The sequence below is a fragment of the Chelonoidis abingdonii genome, chromosome 5 (assembly GCF_003597395.2).
Source record: "Chelonoidis abingdonii isolate Lonesome George chromosome 5, CheloAbing_2.0, whole genome shotgun sequence".
Taxonomy (NCBI): Eukaryota; Metazoa; Chordata; order Testudines; family Testudinidae; genus Chelonoidis; species Chelonoidis abingdonii.
Window position 1 is genome coordinate 34,845,724 of NC_133773.1, and position 13,125 is coordinate 34,858,848.

The 13,125-nt window shown below is 49.7% G+C and overlaps 1 protein-coding gene across 1 annotated transcript in view; it reads right to left on the reverse strand.

The window, feature by feature from the left end:
• Positions 1-1,653: 1,653 nt before the first annotated feature.
• The window catches only part of CISD2 (CDGSH iron sulfur domain 2), a 31,000-nt gene continuing 19,528 nt past the window's right edge, over positions 1,654-13,125 (reverse strand). The window contains exon 3 of the mRNA XM_075066221.1: positions 1,654-2,073. Within this exon, the coding sequence (XP_074922322.1) occupies positions 1,984-2,073 (90 nt within the window). The 3' untranslated portion in view covers positions 1,654-1,983. The remainder of the gene's footprint in view (positions 2,074-13,125) is intronic.

Here is a 13,125-nt window from a genome sequence, read left to right on the forward strand (position 1 = left end):
TCCCTAATGTTATGTTTTTATTAGCCAGCCATGAAATTTACTATCCATAGAGATCCATTCGAAATATGTCGGATTCGACTTAAGATTTTTACTTCATTTGAATCTACATTTTCTTCCACATATAGTGCACTGCATCCCCCTGCACTACCTGTTCTTCCTTCCCATAATTTTGTACCCCAATTGATTGGGTCCCATGGATTGCTTGCTCTCAGTCCACCAGTTCTATGATGCCTGTTATATCAATAGCCTCCTTTATCACAAGCACTCTAGTTCACCCATCTATTATGTAGACTTCTCGCATTTGTGTACAAGCACTTTAAAAACTTGTCCCTGGTTATTTGTCTGCCATTTTCTTGATGTGCCAGATTCTTTTTTTATGTGACTGTTATCATCTGATCGCCCTTACATTATCCTCTTCCGATCCTCTGTCCTGACTATAAACCTGGTAGATTCCCCTATCATCAGCTCTCCCCTAGCAGATAGTCTGTGTCTGCATCCATTATGCTCCTCTGCAGCAGTCAGGCTTTCCCCCATATCCTAAGTTTAAAAACTGCTCTACAACCTTTTTAATGTTTAGTGCAGCAGTCTGGTTCCACTATTGGTTTAGGTGGAGCCCATCTTCCTTGTATAGGCTCCCCCCATCCCAAAAAAGTTTTCCCCAGTTCCTAATAACGTAAAACCCTTCCTCTTCTGCACCATCGTCTCACATGCCATTGAGACTCTGAAGCTCTGCCTGCCTACCTGGCCTGCACGTGGAAACTGGAGCATTTCTTGAGAATGCCACCATAGAAGGTCTGGATTTCAGTCTCATCCCTAGCAGCCTAATTTGGCTTCCAGACATCTCTCCTACCACTTCCCTATTGGTCATTGGTACCTACATGTACCAACAACCACACTGGCTCCTTCCCAGCAACTACACATAAGTCTGTCTAGATGCCTTGAGAGATCCGCAGCCGTCGCACCAGGCAGGCAAGTCACCATACGGTTCTCCCGGTCATCACAAACCCAGCTATCTATGTTTCTAATGATCGAATCTCCCATTACTATCACCTACCTTTTCCTAGCAACTGGAGTTCCCTCCCCCAGAGAGGTAACCTCAGTGCGAGAAGCAACCCCAGAACCATCGGGAAGGAGGGTCCCAACTATGGGAAGGTTTACCTCTGCTCCCATTGACTGCTCTGCTTCCCTGGGCCTTTCTTCCTCCTCAAACAGCGCAGAGGCTGTCTTAGTGGAAGTGGGATAATTCTACAGTGTCCCGGAAAGCCTCATCAACATACCTCTCTGCTTCCCTTAGCTCCTCCAGTTCTGCCACCCTGGCCTCCAAAGTCTATACGTGGTCTCTGAGGGCCAGGAGCTCCTTGGACCAACTGCACATATATGCCACCCGCCCACAGGGCAGGTAATCATACATGCTACACTCAGCACAATAAACTGGATAGCCAATAGTCAATTACACACATTAGGCCAAATCCTCAGCTGCTGTAAACTAAAATAGCTCAACTGAAGTCTATGGAGCTGTGTTATACCAGCTGAAGATCTGACCCACTAAGTAGGACACAAACAGGATGTCTTTCCCCCCTCTGAAAAGCAGTCTTCATTCTTCCTTAAAAGCATCTCAGACTAAAATAAAAGCAACGGAAAGATACACATCTGGCCCTTTATGAGTCGTGTGTTTATTACATCACGTTCATACTGAAAAGATTTAATTGTAAGATTGAGAGTGGTCATTGTGTTCAGATAAAAAGGCCTATTTACAAAGATGTTTACTTTACAGTTTTACACAATACATGATTCTTCAGAACATACAAAGTATCAAATCAGACCTAGGTATAGCACTTGCCTGTAACTATAGGTTAAACCAAAAGGAAATCTACAGCAACCATTAGACTAAAAATTCCACAACGTACATAAAACATTGTGTCCTGCAATTACAAGTGTATAAATGACTTCACATCAGTCATGATTTAATGGATTAGAGATTCTCTATACTTCTTTCTTCTTGAGTATTAGTGGACCCACATTATCGCCTGTCAGTTCATTGTGTTTGTTGTGAGAGCCATCACAGACAGGGAACTGGAAAAGACAAGAATGATTAGTGTATTTACTGTACAGCTTTTGTGGTTAGTAAGAGTTCTGCAAGCAACTAAAACAAGTGCTGGTCATTTGTGTAGAGGATAATCCATATTGTTGGAATGAGATCAAGACTCCGCCAACTCAAAACAACAACAAAAAAGCCCATAGGTCAGAAATGCTCAAAGTATAACTTAAGAACAGTGGTTCCCAAACTGGGGTTCGTGAAATGTTACAAGGGGTTCTTGGTGAAAAAATTCCCTAAAGGAGGACAGAGCTGTCCCTAGGCACCCCAGGCAGCAGCCTGGAGCCCCTGGACTTCCAAGAGCTAAGCAGATCAAAGCAAGCATATCTATCACACTGAGGACATTTCAAGACTCCTTATAAGAAATGGAAAGGGAAGTGAATATTTTTTGCTGTTTTTAAAATTAAATAGGAAGCTAATATTGTTTTAAAAATTATGAACAAATTTAAGCTTTGTTGTAATGTGTGTTTGCCTGGACTGCTCAAGACCTGAATACTTGTGTAGGAGGAACTCTGAGTTGGCTTCTTAAATACCTTCATGCTGTTTCACATCCGATACTCCTTGGTGAAACATAGGAGCCTTGTCTTATAACAGGCTTATTCAAAGCGATACAAGCTACGAAAGTGAGATCTTGGAAGATGGGAAGACGTGTTCCTGTTTTCATAACGTAATAAAAAATACTCAGTAATGATAGATACGTTAATTAGCATGTAATGTCAAAAACACTTTATACTTCAAGATCACTGCTTTATAATTTATACTCAGGCAAAGGAGAGAGTCATTTTAGAAGGGGGTTGTGAGACTTGACACTTTTAGTGAAAGGGGTTCACAGATTGTACTAAAGTTTGAGAAACCATTGCTTAAGAACCAAATGCAACACATCATCCCCAAAATGAGAGTTTTGCCACTCCTTCCATGAAGCTAAACGCAGAAGGGACAATGTGACCCAGCTGCAGATTTGATTCTGACAAATAAGTAGCAATTAATCTTAATTTCTCAGAGAAGATAGGGATACAAGATACGATGTGTTGTATATTTAACAGATTAGTGAAAAGTCCTTTCATTCCAGCCATTAACAAAGTAGCTCTCAGTATTCGCTGGGCAGCTTTAGACTAGATACTTTTTCTGCACAAGAAGTACAGTAATTCCTCAGTTACAATTGTAGTTATGTTCCTGAAAATGCAACTTTAAGTGAAACAATGTTAAAACTAATACAAATTCCATAACATTTGTTCTTCTTCGAGTGCTGCTCATATTCATTCCAAGTAGGTGTGCGCGCGCCACGTGCACGTTCGTCGGAAGAATTTCCCTAGCAACACCGGCGGGTCGGCAGGCGCCCCCTGGCCGTGGCGCCTTTGCGCACCGATATATATGCCCCTGCGACCCGGCCGCTCCTCAGTTCCTTTTACGGCCCGTGTCGTCGTTGGAACGTGGAGTGCGGCTTAGCTGACTCCACTATCCCTCGTTCACCCGTTCTACATAGTTCTATTAGTTAGTGTTGTTGGTAGTTGTTAATAGGTTATAAGTATAGTTGTTAAACGTAGTGGTAGTATAGTTAGTGGCTGAGTATACTCCTCCTCGCCCGCTCCGGGACCCAGGTCATGCCCGGCTCTCCGCTTCAAGCAGTGCTCGGCCTGTCGTCGGCCGATGCAAACGGAGAACCCCACGATCTGTGCCTCAAGTGCGCTGGGGGAATCCCATCTGACGGAGAGTGCCGCATCTGCAGCAGTCTTCAAACCGCGGACAAAAAGAGAGCGGGTCCCCGTTTAAGCAGCTTCCTTATGGAGGCGCCCTGACTCCGGCAGTTCCGGCACCCGACCGCACCGGCACCGAAACCACCGTCTTCGGCACCGGGACGAGCGGTACGCCACAGCACGCGGCACCATAAGTCCTGTCTTGAGCAGCCAGCCCGGCGGCGCTCGCTTCACCTCGGCCGAAGAAGGCGAAGGCTCCTGCGGTCGCGCCTCCGGACCGCATCCGAGCCAGGAAAGCCGTGCCGGCACGCACCACTATTCTGCCCCGGCCACAAGAGTGCTTCCCGTACTGTCGACTCCGGCCGGCAAGGGCCGTCGTAGTCCGGTGCTTGAAGCTCCCCGGCACGTGCCGTGGTCGAGCTCACGATCCCGACTACGCCAGAAACTTCACGGGCGCTGCGGACCTGATAGCGCTCACGAGCCTTCCCTGCACTCACCCCGCACGCGCGGTGCGGGCGCTCCCTCTATGTGGAAAGCCACGTGCTCCAACCTCCATCCTCGGAGCACTGGATAGGCGCCGGTCCGATCGAGATCCGGCACCGATCCCGCTCCCCATGGTTCGCCATCCCGCGCCGCTCGCAGTCCTGGCACCGATCCTACTCTCGGCGCCGGTCGTACTCGCCGGCACGGTCCAGGTCCCGATCTACAGACCGACGCTCAGCACGTCGCTCTGCTCTCGGCACCGCTTCCGACGAAGTCCAATCTGTGGGACCGTCGTGCGCACCCTCGACGGTCGACCTCCGCAGCCGACGCTGGTCGTCGTAGGTCCGGCCCGATCTCGGCACCGGTTCGACTCTCGGCACCGTTCCCCAGCACCGACCGTCGGACTCGGCACCATGTCCTACGGGTTGTCGCCCGCTTGGCCTTCCAGAACCCTTCCGGCTCCTCGCGACCAGACAGCGTGCTCTAGGGATGTGGCCAAGATCCGGACCAGCACCAGGCAGTGGATGCCTTCGGACGCCTGGGCGTACCATCAAGCCAAGGCGATCCTTTCCGCGCGGCGGGAGATCTGCTTGTGCAGCTCGAGTCCAGAGGCCACCATCAGCGTTCCTCCTCCGGCAACGCGAGTTGCCGAGTCACAGACCAGAGGCACCCCTCGAACCGTGAGCATGCTCTGGATCAACAACCTGCAAGGGGAGCCCGGTCCCCGTCTTTCTCCTCCTCCTCCCCAGAGGGGCATGGCGGGCACTTCGACTCTGGCCCGCCTCCTATTGACGGCTTCGCGGCTCATCAAGATTTGCTCCGCAGAGTGTGGCTCTTGAGCATTAATCTACAAGCGGAGGGGTGCCGGAAGTTGAGGACCCCGTAGTGGACATTCTCGCTATCCGATGCACCACGAGGGTCCCTGCCCTTCATGTACGAACATCAGAGCCAAAGCGAGTCTAGTTTGCAGGCCCAGCATCGATCCCTCCATCGGCCAGGGCGTGGAGAGAAAGATACATGTACCCTCTCCAAGGGTGACGACTAACCTGTACACCCATCCTCTCCATGCCTCTGGTCATCAATCCGTGAATGAGAGGGAGCGTATGGCCAACCACCCCGCCCCTAAAATGCAGCAGTGAGGCTAAACGTGAGATGACTGCTGGGCGTAAGATTTACTCGCTAGGGCTCCGGTTACGTGTCGCAAACCAACAAGCGCTGCTAGGCGATATGATTTTAATACCTGGCAGACCATGGACAGGTTTACTGAACTGTCCCGGTAGACTCCCGCGCCTGAGTTCAAAAGTCTCGTGGAACGGGCAAAGAATCTCAAGGTCGCTACAGGCTGCGCTCGACGCTGCAGACTGAGCAGATAGAACCATGCGTGGTGCCGGTTACATGAGACGGACTTTCCTGGTTGCAATATCGTGTAACGTTCCTCCGAGCTGCAGCATACCATACAAGACCTCCCTTTTGAGGCAGGCTCTTCTCAGAGAAGACGGACCCAAGGCTGCAAAGCCTTAAAGATAACCGCCTAATAATGCGCCCTTGGGCATGCCACCACCGCAAGACCCAGCGGAGGTCCTTTTGACAGAACCTCAGCGCCTGTTCCCCCACCCACCTGCCAAGAACTTCAACAGGCGGCGGGCGACGGGTGAACCGACGCGCCATCCGGTCCCAAGGGGGCAAAACAACGGTAGCGCCAAACACGCGCAGACGAAGACAAAACTTTGAAGGTGCGCCAAGGCAGAGCACCAAGTCCCTTCCGAGACTCTCTTCTTTTCCAACGCGCTTTCCCTTCCTCCCGGCGTGGGACCCGGGATAACCTCAGACCAATGGGTCTTGCGGCACGGATGGTTTGAGTTCTACCATCTCTCAGTTTATTTCGCATACCGTTTCCACCCCCCACCCTCTCCGTATCCCTCTTCAGGACCCCTCTCACGAGCAGCCATCCATCTGGCGGAGGTCCATAGCTTCTCGAACTCGGCGAAGGAGATAGAGAGGTGACCTCACAACGTCAGAGGCCGAGACGGGTTTTACTCCCGCTATTTTTTTAATCCCAAGTCAGAAGGAGGTCATACCGTCCCATCACTAGACTCCCGGGACTCACGAGCCTTTCGTAAGAATTACGAATTCGGCGAATGGTATCCTTGGGTTCCATCATCCTTTCCTTGGATCCGGGGACGGTCAGCTTGCTCTCGTAGACGATGAAAGGACCGCGTATTTTCATGTTGTTCGAATATCTACCCGCCTCAAGCGACGCTTATCTTGCTCGTTTCTGGTGCGAAGGACGGCACTTCAATGTCACGAGTCCTAACCATTTTGGCCTGTCCCTCTGCCCCAAGTGTCTTCACGAAATTTATGGCAGTAGTGGCCGCTTGCCTTACCGCTCGCCAGACGCATATGTGTCTTCCCTTATCCTGGCACGAACCTGCTGGTCATCGCCGCGTCACTCGCCCAGGCTCAGGTCGGCCGGCGGCACATCTGAAATCATCAGGGATCCGTGTTCGAACTTCTGAAGTGCTCTTGATTAATTCGACAAGTCACATCTGCGTACCATCCCAGCAGGATAGAATTTGCATCTGGGGCGCTTCGGGACTCGTTGGGCGTCGCGATAACAGCTTCCGCTTAACACCAGACGTTTCCAGGCATACTCACTAGGCATAAGCAACTGCTACCTTTCTCACGACCTCTGCCTAGGCGTTCTCAAGCTGCTACGCCCAAGCGCTTGGTGTACTTTTTCAACAGGTCTGCCAAACTCCGCCTAGCGTCCAACTGAAGATATTGTGTTAGCTCTCGGCCATTTAACCTTCCACGCAGGGACAGCATGACATCGTTGTCACACTCACAGAAAGACGTCCTAACACTCTTGCCGATGGTTGGCGAAATCCCGCTGGGTCGTGCGGGTGTTACCGCAGTTCACCAGACAGCCGTCATTTTCCTTAACAGACGCTATTCTCTCTGGCTGGGGAGCTCAACTGGGGTCGTGAACACATGGGATGGTCTCGCTACTCGATAGGCTCTAGCCTCGGGTTGCGGCAATGCACGATAAACCTCAGGAGCTGAGAGGCCGGTCCCGCTCTCCTGCCAGGCGTTTTCCTCACCACGAGGGTCACTTCCTGTTCAATTCATTGCTCCGGACTACACCACACGAGCGATGCACTATATAAAGTACAGCAGGGGGGACGCGCTACTCTCCCGCTTTGTCAGAGAGGGGATCACGCTGTGGGAGTTTGTGTGACCCACGGCATCGATCTGAGCCTACTTTCTTGCCAGGAGTCCAGAACTGTTGGCAGACGGCTCAGCACGGTCCTTTCGTAGCACGAGTGGCTCTCTTCGTCCGACATCAGTTCGCATCTGCTTTCCAGCAGGTGGGGATTCTCCGCAGAATCAACCTTACTCGCGTCCTGCACCAACGGAAGTGCACCCTGTTCTGCTCGCTTCGCGCCTCGACCGCGGTCTCTGATCGGACGCGATCCTACCACCTTGGCGCCCAACCTCCTTGCGTACCTATCCGCCGTTCCGCTTGGTTGCACAAAGTCCTCGTAAAGCAGCGGCGGGGCCCGACTAATTCTCGATCGGCGGCCCAGCAGTTGCCTCCAACACTCGTGACCCCCGCGTTTGACTGTCCATAGCCGGCCGCTTTCCCCTGACCAGTCATCCAGACTTGATTGATACAAAGATCCACTTGGTCCGGGAAGTGTACGGCGTCTCCAACTCCTCGGAACCTCCTATCACTTGATGCTAAAGAGGTTCCACAGGAATACCACAACTGTTGACTTTTGTGCGTGGATAACAGTCCTTGGCTGGCTCTTGAGCTTACTTGCGGAGGTCTGGCGCTTGTTCTTATACCTCAGATGTTTTTGCATGTGCTCTTTTTGGGAGTAGAATAACCTTGTCATCCTAGGGCCAGTTCCTTACCCGATAAGGTCATTGGAATCGGTGGAGTAGAGGTATTTCCTGCTGGTGTCATCACGAGGTGACGTATTCATCGCAGCTCGAGTTTCCTCATCAGGTTGTCCTGGTATATCGTATTGTGCACTTATAATACAATAATGGCTAGTCCTCGGGTCGCTTCTCATCTCTCGGCTCCGCCGTGTACCCTAGTGGGCTTTCCCTGAGATACGTCACAGTATATTGCAGAAATGGACTCTTGCCGTCGAGAATCCTCTCGCTCACCCCTTGTTCTCTCGACTACGGTGTATTCCTCAAGGCCTGGAGACCTGTATTCGCCCAGCCGCTGATCCCGTCGCCCTCTTGATTCTCCGATCTGTAGTTCTCTTGAAATAAATGGCCGCTCTCCTTTCCGAACCGGCTTGGCACCTGCTCTCTTCCGTGTACCTACCGTGGAAGGTGGCGTTCTTGTGTGGGCCGTCTTAATCGCCAGGAGTTAGTCTTCATTAGCTCCAGCTGCTCTGGGTGGCGAGCACTGCATACACGAATTCCATAAAGACAAGGTCGCAAACTTGCAGTCACGCATCGCTTCTGCCAAGGTGGTCTCCCATGATCCACATTAATAATAGCCAGGACATCTTTATCCTTTTGCCCTGTTGTATATTACCCTATAAAACTCTTCAATTGTTGTCTCGCCAATGATGAGATCAGAGCTGAGTTACGCAGATTTCAGTGTCTAGTGTTGCGGAGTGGCTCTCGTCTGCGTATTTGACTAATGTTGACGTCTCAACCTATCCCTTCCGAATGATCTACCTTATGCCTACTATGTTGCCGTCGCAGATCAGGTTCATGGATAGGTTTCACTCTCCATTGTCTCATCGCACAATATCATCCTGGGGTACGGGCCTGTGATCATAAGACTCTGCTATGCGCTCTGCCTTACACTTTTCACATGGAGTAAGTATCCTTGCTTAAATCACCGCTCAAGTCCATAATTCAGTGGAGGAGCGACAGGAAGCGTCGCTGCGTATGCTCTCGTATTTGCATTCCATCGCCGTGATGTGCCCATATACAAGAAATGTTACGTTGCAAGCACACGTTGCAGTCGTCAGATGGCAACCTTCTTCTCTAGCACCATTACGCAGTGCACTCAGATATGGTGTGTGCAGGCAGTTGCCCAGGTGGGCACGATGAGGCTCTTGACCTTTGGCTTTTCATTGTTCTTTCTACACTCAGTCTCCAACTACAACGACCCGACCGCGCTAGAGTAAGGCTTTGGGATTCAAGGCTATCTTGGAATGAATAATGAGCAAGTACTCAAATGAAGTAACAGGACTGTGTTGGAGCTCCCTTTGTAACTGTTTGTTCTCGAGATGGTGGTTGCTCAATAGTTTTTTTTACCCCGCACCGCCCTCCTTCCCCACTGTCGGGTAGTAGCCTTGCGCAAAAGAAGATAGATCTGTGAGGGATGCGGCCGGTGATTGGTGCAGGCTATATATCGTCGACAAGATGCGCTCAAGCGCCGGCAGAGAGGGGGCGGACGTGCCGAGTAGCCGCTTCGACTGGTGTTGCGTCTGTTGTGGAAATTCTTCTTTAACATACGAATCGTGACATTCGGGTGAGCAGCGAGCAATACTTCCCTTTGTGTGAGATTGGAATCCGCATGCAGCTACTAAACATTCTCGAAGACTTGAAAGATTAGCAATAGTGGATGTTACAGAGTAACCGTTCTTTTGTTATGTGTGCGGATAGGGTTAGGTTCCAACGGTACTTGTGTGGGGTGGGCCAGGCAGACAAGAAGCAAGTTGACTACTTGCTGTTGGTTGGTGGGAAGTAGTCCCCTGGGACTTTGCTATCAACTGGAAGGCACGGACCGCCAGGCTTGCACGCGTCAGCGACGCTGGATTAGCTACCTTCTTGTCAGCAGCCTGGAGGGCTTACGCCCAGAGACAAAGGTCTCTAGTTTGCTGGGTATGCTTCTAGGGTTTTTGCCGGTTCTTTCCTTGTACCACGTTCCAGCATCACACCGTCCTTCCATGGGGCATGCCACATCCTCTCCTCTCGCGACCCACCCCGAACCCCCCTCCCTAAGTCCTAAGCACCACAATAGGCTGTAGGCGAGCGCTTAGATTTCTGGGAGGAGGGAGGGGGAAAGGGAGGAGAGATGCGCCTAGGCACCGGGCGCTAAGTGTTTTAGCGCCCTTGAGCGAGCGAGGGCCATTTGTCGCGTTTGTCGCGGACGTGTTCGGGGGTCCGCCGGCTCCTCGTGGACTTGCTGCAGGCTTTCCTGTCGGTGGTCCGTCTGGCCGGCGAGCTCTGGTTGAGTCTGCGCCGTTCGGGCTGCCGGGGGTCTACCGGTGTGAGGCGCGGGCGAACCTTAGACTCCACAGGTAATTATACTGCTGCAAGGATCTCTACCGTGGCTATGTATGGATGCGGTCAGGAGCCCTCCGCAAGCGATGCCGTGTGCAGGATCTTTGTTTTCCCCCCACGGAAACCTTGTGCCCCTGGCAACCGCCGCCCAAAACGCACAGGGAACCCCCCTTACATTTATCTGGGATACCCCCAGACCCCCCCATAAAGTAATTAATTATTACGTGACCCCCAAATAAATGCCTGGCACCCTAGGCAATTTGCCTAGGCTGCATAAATGAAGCGGCCCCACCGGGCGCTCCGAAGTGTGAAGCACTATACCCTGCTAACGTGTCCTCCCCACTACCTCCCGGAAAGTCCTAAGCTGTTTTTGCAAAGTGGAAAGCACATGGAGTGGAAGGGGGGAGGGGTGGAGAGAAGTGGCCACCTGGGTTGCAATGTCCCTCTGTAAAAATCATGCTTTTTCAACCGAATCTTTACAGCAGGGCAGCCAAACAAACATTTATATAGCGGAGCACATCCACTTTAAAATGGTGCAATGATTCTCGCATTAGTCTTCTGCAGCGGACGTTGCGAATAGACACACACAATCGTTAAGTGTGGGACGTTTAAAGTTAGGAAGTGATACTGGTTGATATGTGCCCATTTATATAGTGCCAAAGACGACGCATGTTGGCAATTATTCAAAAGTGGTGATCCATTTAGAGCACTTAGAAAAAAAAAATAAATCCATGTAAGATTTATATCTTAAGCTAATTGTTCTTTTCAATTTCCAACATACATGAGGAGTCACCCTGTCTTCCCTATCTGGGCACTGGTCAGTGAGTAGACTGCTGATTGATTGCAGAATTACACTACCATAAAGAAGCATAAGGCATCGACACCATAGACCCAAGAAAAGAAGCTGTATTTAAAAAAGACAAAAAACAAAACACTCTTCACTGACAATGACGTCCGACTGGAGGGGCAGCTTAGATCGCATGAGCAATGCCGAGGGAGTTACTTTAAAGAGTTCATTCCAGAGGGGCTTGGTCCAAGTGTTTTTAGACTTAAAACCTTTCCCCCCGCCCTCCCACCCAATGTAGAAAATGCTTTTTCATCTAATGTTATAGATGTTATAAGGGATCTTGTATTTAACAAAATTCATTGGGAAAGTTTCCATAGGTCCAAGGATGTTGCACAGTACAGACGCACCTATGTGGCTTGTTATGTTTCTTAAAGCCGTCCTCAACATAAGCTTTAGAGTGCGATGAAGAAAAAGATTACTGCAACATACTCCTCAGAGAACCCTTTGAACTACATAGTCACGGCCTCAGGGCTGAGAAGTTTTAATGGTTGCTCATTCAAGAAGGCAGGAACTAGATATAATTAGAAAAATAGTTGAGACGATACCATGCCCTATATGATTGCTGTAAAGCACTTCTCCGTCATTATAGACGTCGCAACAACCTGCGCCAGATAAGACTGCTTTAGTGGCACCGATCTTCAAGTGTTGTATATTTGTTTAACTAGCTTGTTGGATTATTCCCTCTGTGATTGTTGAGTTTAATCAAGCTATCCTTTATGCCTGTTTCTTCTTTGGGGGAGGACATGGAAGAATAGCCAGAGTTATCCAAAGTAGTGTCTGCAGAGAGCCGATGAGACGATGGCAAATAACGCGTACATGCTGAACTAATACAGAACACATTCTGACTTATACAGCGGGTCGAGACTAGGTGTTGTAGATTGATTCAGACATCAGTTAACACTCAAATGCTACCGAAGCCTCATAGGTATTGTTTGATTAGCAAATGAGCTGAAGCATCGAGAGTCTAAACGCTAATGGAATGGATTAGTGAAGAGCTTGTGGAGAAAGTAGATAGTGAGCACATTAGGGAGCAGAAGGGGGGTAAAACCGTGTGGCGTGAGTCGTAGCAAACTTCCATGACCGTCTCAATGAGGGGCGGGTTACATCACTCATGAGCTTTTAGTTGATGCAAACTATAATATATCTAGTGTATATCCTTTCACACTAAACGAGTGCCCTAAAGTTACTATTACGTGCTCACTGCAATATTACTGGGACGTCTTTCTAACAATTTAGAGGAACTAAATCAGGTACAGTAGAAATGTTTGTTTGTTAGATAGGGATGCAGAGGGCATAATCGAGCTAGAGCATTTCTTAAGGGTCCTTGCTCTGAGTTTTTGATCTCATCCATTGATTTTACTGTCAAGGCATTAAATACTTAGTATATGTCATGGTGGGTTAGGTTGCCTAAATTTCTTATCCTGTGTTAGATATTGATTGACTTCAGCATTTAACCATTGGGTCCTGAAGTTCTTCCATTGGCTGGCTCATCTTCAGTTGATCTTAAAAGAAAAAGAAAAAATATGCTCGGTATTATTGCCCTGTATATAAAATGTAGTAATAGAGTATTGTAATTACACGTCTAGTGTCAGGATTTGGAGCCGGAGTAATTACCATTTGGACAATGGCTCTTGAAGAACCATACTAGTCCTGTGCTATCTCCAGTGAAACCCTGTTGGATTGGCCATAGTAAACATATGATAAGCACCAACCTCCCCTCAAAAATTGTCACTTAGTAGTCA